The 16,366-nt window shown below is 38.1% G+C and overlaps 3 protein-coding genes and 1 pseudogene across 3 annotated transcripts; all 4 read right to left on the bottom strand.

The window, feature by feature from the left end:
- On the bottom strand, positions 29 to 3,629 carry LOC109948535 (subtilisin-like protease SBT2.4). The gene is made up of 8 exons (XM_020561751.1): positions 3,371 to 3,629; positions 3,125 to 3,269; positions 2,535 to 3,031; positions 2,363 to 2,432; positions 1,902 to 2,184; positions 1,456 to 1,796; positions 1,096 to 1,363; positions 29 to 988 (listed from the first exon to the last, which is right to left on the bottom strand). The coding sequence occupies exons 1-8, from the start codon at positions 3,529 to 3,531 to the stop codon at positions 297 to 299; spliced, it is 2,457 nt and encodes an 818-aa protein (XP_020417340.1). The 5' UTR covers positions 3,532 to 3,629; the 3' UTR covers positions 29 to 296.
- On the bottom strand, positions 4,376 to 6,767 carry LOC18779253 (chromatin remodeling protein EBS). Its single transcript, XM_007211977.2, has 5 exons — positions 6,446 to 6,767; positions 5,996 to 6,338; positions 5,838 to 5,906; positions 5,161 to 5,299; positions 4,376 to 4,617 (listed from the first exon to the last, which is right to left on the bottom strand). Exons 1-5 carry the CDS (start codon positions 6,516 to 6,518, stop codon positions 4,591 to 4,593), a joined length of 651 nt encoding a protein of 216 aa, XP_007212039.2. The 5' UTR covers positions 6,519 to 6,767; the 3' UTR covers positions 4,376 to 4,590.
- On the bottom strand, positions 7,122 to 9,780 carry LOC18780551 (annotated as a pseudogene).
- On the bottom strand, positions 10,288 to 15,726 carry LOC18778917 (homeobox protein knotted-1-like LET6). The gene is given in 5 exon segments (XM_007213753.2): positions 10,288 to 10,970; positions 11,116 to 11,360; positions 14,413 to 14,677; positions 15,103 to 15,282; positions 15,284 to 15,726. Coding segments are annotated over 5 exon segments (1,152 nt in total). The 5' UTR covers positions 15,539 to 15,726; the 3' UTR covers positions 10,288 to 10,763.

Genomic DNA, 16,366 nt, shown 5'->3' with positions numbered 1-16,366 from the left:
GGTTATTTGAGCGCGTATAAAAGCAGGCAAGTAGGAGGTACCCAGTTAGATATTTTATTTTCATGAAATTCCGGATTGCATTAAAACAAATTATGGGGACTTTTAAGCTCCTCTAATATAATCAACATCATATTGGCATCAATTTCTGTTGTATTGATTGGCCTAAATTTTGTATTCAAATCGTTGCACAAGGAAATGCATGTGAGAGAAAGCCAACATTTGCGTGCATTGGATTTCCTTGAGCATGGCTTCTAACAAGTATAGCAATAGATAGTGCAAATGAAAGCTAACACTTCTCATGTGTTTGATGTCGAAACGGGGAAAACTGATAAGGGTATCCTCACAATATGATTTAAACTTCCTGTAAGAACAATTTCGCCAAATGTAAAGCCATCCATTGCTTGTGTCACTTTAACTTGTATATGCAGCTCTTGGCTGCCTTGTGGAGCAATTCTAAACCAAGTTGGACACAGGTCTACTATTGTCCCATTAGGTGACAAAGCAGAGCAAAGGTAAGTCTCTGGCTTGCTCCCTACGTTTGTGAAAGTCCGTCGAACGATTCGAGACACCTTCAATGCTGATAATGTTACTGAAGGAAGGTTCAGATTGGCTGGATGGTCAAGTGTGTTGTTGCACAATTCTCCAGTGACATTTCTAATTGTAGCTGGATTGATCTCAGGAAATGAACACAAGAAAGTGATATAATCTTCATATCCAGAAGACAAGACCAGACCGGGGTCCATGGCACGACTAGGACTGATAAAGCCAGCTCCGAAATCGAAAGGGGTGGAGGGATATGAACTGCCTATATCGGATCCTTCAGCCATTATAAATTCTCCGTCACTGTCATACTTTGTGGCAGTGGTGGAAATTGCAGATGCAATCATGGATGGAGTCCATGAAGGATTGTACTGCTTGATAAGTGCTGCTATGCCGGCCACATGAGGTGTTGCCATGCTTGTACCAGATAGTAGTGCAAAATTGTATCCTAAACAATCAAAACCCCCCCAAATTTTGTTTACTCTTGCTTTATATTAAGGTATTGCAAGAATAGCACCAAAAAAGAAGAAAAATTAAGTTGCAACTTCTACTTACCTGTTAGTGTGGGTTCTAAGGCGCTGATGGGGCTCCAGGCTGCCCAAATTTGATGTCCTGGGGCAAGGATATCAGGCTTTAGTACATCACAGGGAGTTCTGGAGCTGTTTATGAAATCTGGTCCCCTCGAAGATAATCTGCTTACAACGGGTGCTTGGCCCATGAAAGAAGCAACTCTTCCTTCTCCAATAGCTGCTTTTTCTGCAAACCTAGTAGCAAATCCTTTCTCCTCCTTGCAAGTTTCTTGTTCATAGTATTGTAGAATAACCTATAATTTATTATCAATTCTTGTAAGATTCTGCTAGTTCTGATTAGGCTAAGGTTCATGGGACATATGACAATATTGTTAATAATAGATACCTGGACATTGGTTACGTTTGGGACCATAATACCAGAAATATCAAAAGGAATAGGTTCTGCAATGAAATCACCGTAGTTTGGATTTGCAACCAGAACAAAACCCATAAATCCTAGAACTTTTGCGGTGTTGATGATGGCGGTGATGGTGGATGTCCCGTTATAGAACCCCTCTGAGAAGGTGCAGATCACAACACTACCTTGCACCACATTGGGGTCCAATGCTTCTGGATATTGACACTCTTCAACATATGGTGGAGTTCTTGGGAATGGCCCACTTGCCTTAAGTACATCCTTAGCCAAAACCAACTTATGCAGAAGTAAACCATATCCAAAAGTTGGTCCTGAAAGAGAAATAGATAACCAATTCAAGAAACAGTTATGGATGAATTTGAAGTTTGAACCATATAGGTCTAGTTAAGATGTTCTTGAAATTAAGATATTAGTACCTGATAATCCCACACCTTCAATCTTTGTGCCATTTCCAAGAAGAACAGAACCAGGATAAGTTCTATCTGTGCTGGATGAAGCTACACTCACAGCCCAAGGGCTATAAGACACTACGCTTGAAGGAACAGGCCCGTGATTTCCTGCTGCTTGCACCACAAAAATCCCAGCTCGTCGAGCAAATAACATGGCAATATCAAACGTGCTTAAGAAGGTCGCCGTGTCTTCTGGAGGTTCATCTGGTCCTACAGAGAGTGTTAGGATGTCCACTCCATCTAGAACTGCCTGTTGTTGCACAAAGGAAAAGATATACAGGCGAGCGCGCGCACACACACACACACCAGAAAGAAACTGCTACTTGTTATGGAACTAACTAGTAAGTTTCTACATTGCTTAGATGTCTAGTTGATTGGGATAATCTATCAGGCACTGAAAGATGAAAGTCTAGAATATGAGTACTTACTTGATCAATTGCTGAAACCACATCCGTTAAAGTTCCAACTGTAGGATACACAGCTTTATATACAGCAATTCTGTTACAAACTAAAATCAAAACTCAAAAGAAGCCAGAAATGTTTTAATTGAAGTCTGAAATAATCTTGAGGTTGCTGCAACAAGCAATAGACAACACATACCGTGCACGTGGTGCCATCCCACTGGCTCGTCCATAGTAGAAGCCATTCACAACCACCGGAACTCCAGCATTTCCAGCGGCAATTGATGCCACATGACTGCCATGACCAACTGCATCAAAGGGTGAAAGAAAATCCACTGTTGAGTTAAGTGTGGCAACAGCTTGAGCCCCAGCAGAGAAGAACTTTGCTGAAACTATTTTTCCATTGCATGAACTTGCTGGAAATCGAGGACCCATCTTGCAAGCACCCGAAAAATGAGAAATATTGGAGGTGAAAGGGTTTAGAGGATCATAAGCAAAACTTGGGTGTGTGGGGTTAATGCCTGTATCCACAAAACCAATCACAATTCCTTCACCCGCATTGTGATCATCTCCTCCTTCTTGTGTCCATACTCCTTGGGGTAATCCTAGGAATTGAGGGGTGTATGTTGTCATCAACTTAGCTCCTCTGTCTCTCTCAACCAACTTCACTCTTGGAGCTTCTTTGAGCTGTTCTGCCTGTAATATTAATCATAATCAAGTTTATTATTGGCTCGAAGTAATTATATGGAAAGAATATAAAATTAGATAATACGTGAAGTGGGAGAGGACCTGGGAAGGGGTGGTATGGACAGCAAAGCCATTTAAAATGTGTTTAAAGCTGTAAAGCTTGCTGTAGCTTCCAGTCTCCAGAGCACTCTGTAGAAGTTGGTCATGAGAATCCACCAAGCGCTTTGCATGAGCCTTGAAAACTTCACTAACCATATTATCCATGCATGAAACCATAACATAAAGATCATAATCACTAAGTAATTACCATAGGAAAACAAAATTAAACAAGTTGTTTGTTAATCTCACCTGTTTACGTCGAGGCGTCTTCCATCTCCATACAATGCAACTGGGTCTCCTTCAATCAAAACTATATATATTGCTCGCTCTTCTGCAAAACTAGTAAATACAGCAGAAACAAGAAGCAGCGTGAAACATAATGGAGGCATTACATTGGCCCTTACTGTCATGGTTACATTACAAACAGAGAAATATCGGGGATTATGATTTCAATTGCTTTTGGTTTTAACAATTAATTGTGGTGCTAATAAGTACCAATATATAAGAGTCTCCAGTGATCAATTATGGACAAACATAACTGTCACACGCGACAGATTTAAAAATGAAGAAGTTGCCATATGAGCCATGCAGACAATCAATGATTAACCGTGCCATCAATGTGAATAGGAGCTTTTTAAGAGTAAAACCAGCCCGCTTTGCACTAAGCCGTTATCATTTATTGAATTATGCTCATGTTTTCAAAGTATATGTGCACGCTGTTCATGCTGCCATCTCACACCAAACAACCTTGATGAGTTCATATCTTTTTTCCTTTTAGGGTGGGAAAAAGAGCGAAAACGATAAATAAATAAAAAGGTTGGGTTGTGATTGTTGATTTCAGTTATAATTCAAAATCTACCGAGTTTAAAAAAACAGCTACCAGACCAGATGTTTGCTGTAGTAGCATTTTCATGTGAACTTTTTATCTGCGGAAATGTTTTCACCTGCAGTGAAGCATCCAATGTTTCTTACAGCTTAAAACATACAAAAAGTTACATCCTTTTACATCTATAACTTCTTTCTTAATACAAAATCACGGCCACCATCATTCATCGTACATAGATTATTTTTTTTGGGTCTGAAGAGCCTTCCTATTTTGGTACCAGGAAAATGGAGAAGTGCAGCAGCACAGCTGTGATCGTGTCACATAGCTGCCTCATGAGTCGACTAATCTAGAAAGGTTACACAACCGCAATGTTAAAGAGAACAAGCAAAATGGATTCAGATGTTAATACTAAAAGTAAGATCCGGCAATTTGGCATAGCAATAGACAAAATGATATTCTGTCAAGATAAGAGAACAAGGTTCGAATTGAATTATGTTTTGTTAAATATACAGGACCAATTTCCTAAATGTGGAGCTGGTGCATATAGCCTAAAGTCAAATTAAGGTCCTGATATCCTACTGTACAGTCCACATGGCAGCAATCAAAAGTCTCGCCTCTAGCAAACCTATGCTTGCAAAGGAAGTCATTTCTTCCGCCGCTTCAGCTCTCCCTGCAAAAGGTTATGAATTCTAATTATTCATTTTGTAGGAATCGTAGTAAAAGTAAGAGAAACAGTTACTGTAATAATTATAACATAACTTGATACATGGAGTATAGGATGAAAAGCAAAACCACTATATTTTTAACCTTAAAAAGTTTTTGAATTGAAAAGAAAAAACCTTAAACACTGCATTAGCTTGTTATGGGTGAAAACAAATTTCATAGCCCAAAAATAACATCACGGAATAAACAAGGAGAATGGACAATACATGTCCATGACAAAAGCAATGCAGCATTGATCATAAATTTACAATAAACATGTAACACTGCTAGTTTAATCATGCACTCTTGTGACTGCCAGATTAAATTTGTGGTGAACCTATCACGCACAAAATTGCATCTCAGAAAGAAAAAGTAATCAGACATGACAAAAAAAAGAACTGGAAAGTGATTCATCAAGGACTAGACCATCACACAGATACTTGGGATGCGTGGTTTGTCAATAAATATATTTTAGAACGATTAACTAAAACTCCATTATGAGTAGCCAAACCTTTGCACCAGCTTGTGGTGATGCTGAAAATGCGTTCTGGGGCTTTTTCACATCCTCCTCAGATGAACATTCTGAACAAAGAAAGCTATCCAATTTTTTTGCTTCTACAATAGTCATGCCCACGCAAGCAGGATGGTACCTGTAAGTCCATAGTGAAAAAAAAAAAAAAAAACATCTATGAGGGTATTTAAGATGTACTAGAGGAGATTCAATAATGTTGCAACAATGACCCAAATTTCTTCCAAACAAGATTCAATAATTAAATATTCATAGTATTAAGCCCATCATGGACTTCAGGAACCACTCTCAAGCATGAATATGAGCAATAAACTTCTAAGCAACAGACATGGAAATTAACCTTCATACAGCGCAATTTTTAAGTTGGTTAAAGTAGAAATATAATTTAAAGCCACCAGGAGACACAGGAAATTATTGTCAAAAGCTCATTCCTTTTCTTTTCCACCTTTCCATGTTTAAATTGCTTCTTCCAAAACTTATATGTTGTCTGCATACATACTAAACAAGTGATCAAGACTGCAATTGTTAGAGCCATTAAAGATACTTTATTTGATGTTTCTTTGGGGACAATATTCAAGTAAGACAACACAACACATCCAACAACTCAAATCTAAAAAACGCGCAATATACTAAGAAATAAAAGAACTTGAAAAAATCACCAGTCTTTGCACCCCTCGCACTGCACCATGAGGTCATCCGGGTTATATGGCATCTCACACTTACAATACCTTCAAAACCGACAAAAACAAACCCATCAAATCCAATCCATAAACACCACATTTCCACTCAAACCAAAGCAACAGGAAAAGACACTCACACAGCAACTCTGTCTGGTGTGAACGCTCCAGTAGCAGCCTTGTACTCAAATCTACAGTAATAATCTTCAGCTCCCACATTCTCAAGCTTTGTGTAGCTCTTGAAAGAGTGGACCGTACACTTGCCTTCAATGGTGTGAGCGCTCTGAACATCATAGTGGTCAGACAAGAAGAGCTCTTTGGCTCCATGGAACTGTCTGCGCCCTCCTATGGACTCCTCTGGCCTATAGTACCACCTGACTCTCACTTTCGTGTTGCCCCGGTTGTCAGCTTCGATCTTTTCGATGCGTGCCACGTACGGAGGCTTACCGGTGTCCGATGGGCGCATCAGCACGCAATCCCCAGCTGCAAAACCACCATTTCTTCAACCCATTTAGCTTCCCAAAAAACAAAAATCAAATTTTTTTCTTCAACATTTTTTGGAAACAAATAAAAAGCATTGTTTTCTTTACCTCTGACGACCTTGTTGGTGCCTCTGATCGTGTACGAATCCGCGTCCCTTTTCCCCGGTCTAGTTTTGGCCATGGAGGGTCTTTTCAAGGAAGCCTTGGTGCTAGAAAATGTAGCAACTTTGAAGCAATTTTAATGGCGTAAATAGGTTTCCTTTCAAAGCCCTAAAATTTGGACATGCGGGAGGGGAAAACTCAGAACATAAACCCTAGGCGCTGGTTCTCGCGGAGACAAAAAGAAGAGAAGAAGACAGAGCACAGGCGAGTGTGACGCTTGGCCTTTATGGTAGATATCTCAGGCTCATAATACGCGTCTTAAATTTTGGAGTTAATGCCTGTTTTTTATGATGTTTTTGCTGCTTCATCTCTGTCTCTTTGTATGCTTACAATTTCCACGTGTCAAAATTAAAAAACGACTCAAACACAAATTAGCATAAAAAATTAAAGTGTGTGAGTCGGGTCGGATCGGATCCATAACACACATTTCTTAACGGGACTGAGTCGTTGTTTACTACTTTCCCATCATCCTTTCTTTTATTTCTCTCTCCCTTTATTTTTTTGGTTACATTGGAGAAAAAAAACCCCCCACTGGAATTCGATCCTGGTTGCCAATGGGGAAGACAGAATCCACCACCTCTGTAGTAAGAACCCATTTTTCTCTCTCCTTTAGATATTTCGATTTCAAGTACAATTTTCAATAACAACCATTTAAGTGGGACACTTAAATAATTACGACCCGATAAAGTAACTTAGTTTCGTAACTATAAAGGTTTACAACATACACATTAGTTTTTGGCTAAAAGTTTTGGTCTTCTTTTAGCTGGTTCCTATCCTGAGTTAAAAGTAATGGAGTGGTGCATCATGCACGGAGACAAGAAGAAACTAGTTCAACGTTTAATTGGAGTGTGCATCCGCTCAACAATTTCATTTACCGCAGCACGGGACATCACCAGTGTATCATGCTGCAGGATGCTGTTGACGTTCAAACCCTGCAAAACGTGTGAAATACACTTGAGTATTTAGGGAGAGAGACACAGAGGTTTTAGTTGTTGTGAATCAAACATTTTCAACGATGGAAAAAATTTTGTCAAAAATTTATACTCTTAACCAATTGCTAATGTATAAACACGCCTGCTGATCTTCAGAATAATGTGTCTGTGGAATGGCATCTCATCTCAGGCTGCATAGCTATAACACGACACTTCTTAAGGGTCAGAAAGAGCAACTCACCACTGCGGGCAGCACATTCACATAATGTAAATTTTGTGTAGCCAACTTGAGCTTTTCAGGTTAGATACCATCTACCAGCAGAAGTTTCTTGGAGTTGTCCATTTGCTGGACGTAGTTCACAATATTCTTGGTTTTATGTGTTGGGACCTCAAAATCATCAAAAACCAGAAGCTGCAGTTTCATACAGTTTCTCTAGTTAAGTTCCATTTAAAACATAAAAGTTTAAATATTTAATTAAAATAATTCAGCCCCATTAGCACACAAAGCAAGAAATCCATTCAGAGAGCAAGAGCGAGAGAGAGAGAGTTGCCTTTCCCTCTGCTCTCGAGCTGTCAGAGCAATCTTTAGCCCTAGACGCCGAACCTTCTTATTCAGCTTAAAAGCATGGCTTCGTGGCTTAGGACCATGCATTGTGGAACCTCCTCTGAACTGTTAACACCCATTAAATTCATTACGCAAAAGCATCTTAAAGGCTGAGTTAGAATGAAAATCAAGAAACATGCTAATTTCGAAGCATGATAAAATCAGTACCTGGGGACTACGCAATGATCCCTGCCTCGCTCGACCAGTACCCTTCTGATTCCATGGCTTTCTCCCAGTCCCACTAACCTCACTAATAGTTTTTGTTGAATGTGTTCCCTGTAGACCACTCAACAAGCATAAGTTTTTTTCTCTTCTTTCCCACATTCACTTGTGTATAGAGTCTCACGAACATTATTTCAGTGGTTATTACATAATTTTTGCTAGACCTTCAAAAGTATTTTAAGCATGGACGACAAGAATTTCAAAACATATGACATGTGAAAATAAAATATAGAAAAGTTATTGGTCAATTGACTTCCTCTTATGCAAGAACACATATACTTTGTATGTGATCCAGAAGCTTTTTCGGCAAAATGCTCCCCCACAATTCTCCAACCTGAACACAAGCAATGTTTTGTGACCTTTCCTCGTACCTATAGTACCCTCTGATGCAACCACAGGCTTTGCAGACAATAAATTAGAGGGAAATGCACCTCCACTTGATTCAGGAGTTGAGATAGAAGTTAAAAGTCTTCGATTTGCTAGAAAAGATGATCGAGCCTATATTGAGATACAATATAATATGAGTTCATTACTCAGTTCCAAGGTATACAGAAAGCTAAGAATCCAAATAAATCACTATGTTGAGTATATGAACATGCTGCACTGATTCATATGATATTCTTTTCTTTTTTTAATGTAAAAAAATAAAAAAATTCAGGTACGGTGGAATGAAAACAGATATGATGCAAGAATACCTTAGAAAAAGGCGACAATTCTTCACAAAATAAGATATCCCCTAGAACATGGCCACATAAATCTGTTCAAGGACCAAAATAAAGGTAGAAAAGAAATAATATTTGCAATGCCACAAAATGTTCCAATCATGTAAGTCAATAACAAACAGCTACACGTCCTCACCGTGAGAAGCATGAAGTGATGGATATAAACTACTTGGAGAGTCACAGTGGCCCGATGCTAAGACGGAACCAAACGAACGTAAAAGCCTTCTGGACACCGACAAAGCCATACTCAAAAGCACTACCAAGACTTGGCCGAATTATATTCAACTGGTTATGTACATCCACAAATCAGCTTTCTCAACGTTCCCACTACAAAAGGACACACCTTTAGACCCAAATCAATGTTTTCATTACCATGCTGTCATTACCACTAGAACTATTGTCTACATCCCCAACAGCACTCATTTCCTGTTCGAAAAGATCTTTTACTTTTATTTTTATCTCAAACATAAATGCACATCAGAAAAATATAAAAACAAATAACAAGAATATAAAGACAAACACAGTTTTTAGCAGCCGAGGAATGATTAACGAATGGTAACCTTAAATTTTTTTTTTTTTCTCAAACAAATATTCATCCAAGTACAATATTGACAACGCAATACGAAGATAATAAGTGCCCAGACGGTGTAAGAGCTAATAAGAACAAGAAGCAAGTACCGTATCCGTATGGAAGTAATCGATGTAAATCTGGCCGTCGAAATGCGTTCGAAGATTTACAACCTCCAATCCTCTTCCTCCAGCCAGAGAGAGAACGTTTTTTTTAGTTAGGAGGAGGGCAGAGTGAGAGTGTGAGCTAGCCAGAGGAGCCAGGTCGGGTGCGGAATATGAAAACGGCAAAAGCCCAAGTAGAATACTACAGTAGCCCAACGTAATAATTATTAGATTTTGGGCTTGTTATGCAGCAGGCCCAATATGAAGCCCAAGTACGCTACATTGGGCTGCTGTACTATTTCTTGTATAATAATTTTTCTCACGAATAAAAATGAAATTAGAATGTAATCGTCCGCAAAAAAAAAAAAATAGAAATTAATTTTTTGTTTTCAAGATTGTTGTGAGGGCCTCAATTTTGTATTTTGATTTTGATTTTTCATACCCTATAACTTAAAATATATAAAGTTAAGGAGTTAATGATTTCTAGTCTTAACATATATTAGAAAACATTTAACCTACTAACATATCTAATTATTAGGACATTATCTAATATATATTTAAGTTAAAATATTGGTTACATACTTTTAATTTCAACTGTTAAAGACTACAAACACATTTAATGAATACAATCCAATAACTAAAATTAGAATTATATAATCAATCTTTAACATAAAATACTTATTGAAGATAGATAAGAGAAGTTATAGTAAACTTTACTTTGCGAGTTCTCTCTCTTATTAGCAGTCCATACCATTAATACTATCTGTTGTACACTCTTATGGTGTTATTTTATTTATAAGTAAACCACCTCTTCCAAAAAAAAAATAATAATAATAAACCATACCTAAAATGATAGCAAAACTTCAATTCTAAGTGGAGAAAAGTTGAACTTTTAGATGCAAAATCAAACAAGTAATTTAAGTGCTAAATATCGTAATAATAAATAACCCCTACATAAATATATATATTAGTACACATAGATGATTGTGTGACAATCACAATCCATTGTCGAAGGTCATATATATAAATTGTTCAGAATGACTACAATTAATAAAGATATTGGAATAATCTTAGCATCATACTAATTAATTAGTTGGCATGTTGTTGTTGAGTCAGAGCAGTGTGGGAGAAATATCCATGGGAAATGGGTTGCCCAAGACAGTGTCCATGTAATAGTGGCCAGGGTGTGTAGCATCCATCACCACAAACTGCATATCCTCTGAAGGCTTCCAATGCCTCTTCCTTTGGTTGATGAACCAATTGTTTATTTGCTTCTGGTCCAGCCCTGTCGATTCTGCAAGAGCCAGCTTCTGCGACTCCTGTAAATGCATCAACACACGTGGGTACATATATACATATAGACATAGTGAGATGAGTGAGAGCAAAAACTAAGTAGAGCCTAGGAAATTATTGATGAACAAATCGAGCAATTAACGTTTAGCTAAATTGATAATAATACTGTACCGATGGATAAGGCCATTTGTAGTGTCTGCTCCACCAATCCAGCAACTGTTGCCTGGCTTCTTTAGGCAGCTTCCCTTTCTTCCTCTTCTTCATGAACTCCTGCTTCAAACTGCCCAGATATCCACTGTACTTGCGCAACAGCTGACCTTTTAGCTCCCTATCTTCTGCTTGTGGATCTATGAAGTTGTTATTAACATCAACTTCTTCCTCAGATGATCCGTTCCTATCGAGTCCATCGCCACAAACTGATGACACACATCATGAATATATATACCAGTCCATCAACAAGGAATTGAATCAAAATCTTTAACCATGGTAAAATTGAATAAAAAACAAGGGTTCCCCAAGAATCCCTAAAGTTATAGACTGACAGTGCAGATATAAGCGCACAACACACATTAATTTGGTTTATCGCAAGGAGCAATGGTTACATTATTCTCTTACAAGAATCACAGGCATGCCATAACACAGAATATCTGATTTGTACAAAAACACTTCACCAATATTGTTTCTAGACATCGCATTTTTAACAGCTAAGTGATACATTCAGGTTTAAGAAGAAACTAGGCAGTTTTGTGGCAAAACATGGTCAAACTTTTGTACTGTGTATATTAGCTGCTCTAGTGACATTCTTTTAGGGCCTGTTCCGTATTGTAGTCTCTCTTTATCAATTCAAACTGATTCGATCTTTGTAAGGAGCCACTGACCTCTTACACTTACGAGGAAGAAAAAGCACCTAATGATTTAAAGGTCAAAAGTTCCAGCTGGGTTCAAATAAAACTCATTAAGGTCTATTGCTCTACGATATGAAAGTTTTATGCATAAATTCTATAACAACTTGCAGACACATCCTTCACAACATATTATCAAAAACATACATTGCTGCTGTAAATTCAGCCTTTGATATATTCTAAGACACAGGATTTAATCCAACTTTATTTCCTTTTTCCCCTTTTTCTTTTTGCTAAGGATTGAGTAGAATTATATCCCTAATCATGAGGAATATATTCCGCCCCAGAATGAAAGTACTTTTGAGTTCTTGTACAGCCAAAAAGTGTATCCTGTAAATAGTGTGTGATATTCTTTTTGTTATAGGTGGAACTTTTTAGACCCATAGACATTCTTTTTCTACATCCAACAAAGAATACAATCACAACTCCATGCAGAAGCAGACCTACTTTATCCAAAACATATAGGGCATGGATCTAAGCTACTTAATCCTACACTTTGAAATGCAATTTACCCAAAAATGCAATCGTCACTTATCAATTCCAATGTGGGCCACACCAACACAGAAATCCAGTATATGTACGAATACATAGGCCAACTGCAGACACATATACTTCCTCCCAAGGTTACAAGGAATTCTAGGCTACATCAAAAAATAAGAACAAAATTAATATATACAAAGGTTTAACAGCTAGCACACCATTCAAGGACACGGCTGTTAGATTAGCTCAGGATTTGTTCGATGAATTGCGACTCCACTTACATCATTAGTTTGTGTGATTAAATACTCATTCATGCATTCAGAGCGAGGTTTCTCACTCAGAAACCAACCATATGCGCTAATAATTGATTCCTTTAATCTATTCTTCGTACGTTACTAATCAAGTATTTCAAACGACTCCCAAACTGCAAATATGAGATAATTCATCAAGGATTATATAATTAGAATATTGAAGCTAAAGCCCCATTTTCTTCTGTAATCAAAGTATCCGCTTAACAATCTGTAAAACCTTCATCACATGCTTTCTTTATTGTAATCTAATTAAGGAACCTTTATCCATTCCATTGCACAACCAAAAGAAAATAGAAGGAATTGTCTCTATCTAATCATATGCATGCAAGCGTAAACAGAATTGAGTGCAGAAAAACTGACACCTCGAGTCCAACACGTATATAATCCAGGAACCAAATTGTCAACTTCTATCTAATATCTTGGGTTGTTTAAGCCTGCCTATCATAACATTTAGAGCAACCAATTCTAGTGTAGTATTATTTGCGATGAAGACCCGTGTCATTACAAAAACACCAACTGTGATTGTAAATACTAACTAAAACTTAAATGGCCATGTTGTACTAATGCAAATATTTAGAAAGATGGACAATGAGGCTTTCACAAATCTTGGAATTTGGAATGATCACAATTGCAATAAGCTTTATTCTATATACCAACCATAAAATAAGGTTGAACAGTAGTACACAAACTCATTTCCAAAGTAAATTTCTTTTAACAAATCTTTTCTATATGTACTTACCAGTAAGCATTAAGAAACAACAGCATACACACTGCAAATACACTCCGACTTTGGCAATGACAAGAAAAAAAATATAAAAATTAGTGTCACTGAACATAACCAAGATAATCAGTTTCAGATCCGGGGAAAACAACAGTTGTTTTAGAGTATCTAAGCAATGCAATTTGAATCTAACAATTACACATATCTTTTCAGCTTTCACGGAGTGATTTAAACCCTAACTAAATATTTACAATACCCTAATTAGAGTACATAGGCTTCTTCCAAACCTCACTTCACTCGAAAGAGCACACAGATATTCAAAGATCCATTGTTTAAACTGAAAATTAATTTTCTCTGTCCACAATCTGGGTTCAAGCAAACCCTAGTCTCTAGGACAGCAGTTGCTTCAGCATTGCTATTATATATACATGAAAGGGGGAGACAACACAAGCTAAACCTAATGTCTTATATTTATGTAAGGTGCATCGGTGTTAATATCAACCAGGTAAAAAAGAAGTAAAAAAAACTCGAAAGAAACAAATCAATCTCATTCAATTCACAAACACCGAGAAGAGAACCAAAGCCAAAAATCTACGCAACTCCAACGATTTGTATATAGCTAAAAATAACATGACTTGCGCGTGGAAACCTAGCTAGTAGTAACAACAGTTGAATACACGCCAAAAAAACTGAAAAATATAATTAAATAAGTTATAGAAGTAGCTAATTATTTAAGCAATAAACTTAAAGAAGAGACTTAAAAAGCAGAATGTAGAAGAACTGAGCAGCCACGTTGGGAGACATGCTCTTCGCTAGGTTGCTATATCCATCGTTTTTATAATAAAATAAACCTACAGGATCTTAGAACCAACATTCATGCATGGCTGGTTATTATATTATTTTCCTTATTAAAAAAATTGAGATGATTAAAAAAAACAAAGAAGCAGTTTAAATCTTGCTAGACTTACTAAAAAATTGTTGGAAAGATAAACAGTGATAAGAAGAAGATAGAGGTCGAGAGAGGAGAGAGGAGAGAGAGAGAAGTGATGATGACCTGCAGAATCGGAAGAAGAAGAAAGAGTGAGGGCTTTGAATTGGGACTCAATCCTCTGCAGGAAGATCATGGCTTCCTTAAAGGGTTTGGAAAGCTCTTGCTCATACTTGGTGAGCATCTCGCAGTAGGCCTCCATGAACTGATCCAGAGCTGGATCTTCACCGAGACACCCTGATCCGCTGCTGCTACTCATCATTTGACCTATTGACGCTGCTGACGCGCACGCTTCTTCCAGTCTTGCCACCACTTCAGGCGGTGCCCCAACCTGCACTCAATTCTTTTCAAATTAATATTTCGACCTTTTTTCCTGTATATGAGAAATTATATAATGATGAAAAAGCAACAACACCAGCTATCAATCGATCAGCTTGTTTGAAAGAGGTTTGACTCCCTCATCACTTTAATTCCTCGAAACATAATTACTCAGTAAAGCGTGACAGTAACAAGTACTTGATGTCCAACTTCATCAACTATTAATTGAGGTTCTCAGATCCAAAACTTCCAAAGAAAAGAAACTTGCAAAGATCAATTATCTATCACTTTCAGGCATAGGGTATCTAAATTTGTGTTTTTTTTTCCTTTCACCAGAAACAAAAGAAGAAAAGGAGGCAGAGTTGTGGTCCTAACTCCTACGTTTGTGGGGGAATTAAAAGCAGATATACTTGGACATTGACGTGGTTTAATCTTCACCTTTTGACAGTTGATATAGGAGGCCAAGAGACGGTGATAGTGAGGGTGTGCCATGATCTTGGCCTTGACAGAAGAAGAGGAAGAGCTGCTGCCATCATGGTTGCTGTTGTTGTTGTCCATGAAATAACAGGCGGCAGCTGCTGCAGGGTGGTTGTTGTTGTTGTTGTTGGGGTGGTGGTCCGTTGAAAATGAAAGAGGAGGTGCTGCTATTGCGGTTGTGGTTGGATGGAGGTAGCTGGGGAAGCTGAAACGGAGTAGTGGTGTTTGGGTCTGCATTAGTAGGATTAGTAGGATGGTGATGTTGATGATGATGGTGATGAGAGTGATGGGAAGTCATTAGAGCTGGCACCATCATCATGGGACATAGTCCTCCTCCATTACTACTATTTTCTCCAAAAGCCATCATACTACAAGTGCCATTAGAACCACCTTCCATTCTCTCTCTCTCTCTCTCTCTCTCTCTCTCTCTCTCTCTCGCTATCTTGTCTTCCAATTTACAACTTTCCTAAAGTTATTTTGTTCACTTGGCTTTGCTATTATACCCCAAGAAAGAAACACAAACAAAGAACTAGTCTCTGTCTCAAAGTCTTTTTCTCTCTCCTACGCAATAATGTTTATTTTTTGGGTTGCTGTCGATCTAGGTAGCTAAAGAAAAGGGGGGGGGTGGTGTGTACATGCACATGTGCATGAATGGATCTGATCTCTCCAAGGGAAGGGAAGGAGAAGGGGAGAAGGGGAAGGGAGGGCTCTCCCGGGTTTTATGCTACAAACTTTGAGCAGGCTTTTAACAGGGAAATCCTAAGTTAGTGAGAGTGATAGTGGTGGAGAGTGGGTCAGTTAATGTAGCGTTTGTTTTTCTCCATTTGCTGGGGTCTGCCAGAAAAGCCTGCTCAGATTTCCTTTGGAAAATGCCTTGGTTTTATCTCTCTCTACACATGCATTAACTCACACAAACAGTACTTTCTCTTTCTTTGTTTTGTTCTTTTGACAACTGCTGGCTTCAGTTCAGACTTCTGATCTTCTTACTTATATACAATATTTGGGGGGGTATTGGTATTGTTGTACACAAACACAAGTGAATGACTGTGAGAGTCATTTATTCATACGCAGAATCCGCACGCGGGGGTGGAAAAAGAAAGGGCGGAGGTGGTAATTCACTCAAACTCGAAACTCAGCCGGTTTCATTTCATATATATTTATTGATGATAGATAATAGATAGGGTATTAGATAGTGGTCATGTGAATATATGTATCTCTCTCTTCT

This window comes from Prunus persica, chromosome G4, assembly GCF_000346465.2.
Source record: "Prunus persica cultivar Lovell chromosome G4, Prunus_persica_NCBIv2, whole genome shotgun sequence".
Taxonomy (NCBI): Eukaryota; Viridiplantae; Streptophyta; class Magnoliopsida; order Rosales; family Rosaceae; genus Prunus; species Prunus persica.
The sequence above is the reverse complement of the archived record's forward strand: the minus strand, read 5'-3'. Positions and strand labels throughout refer to the sequence as shown.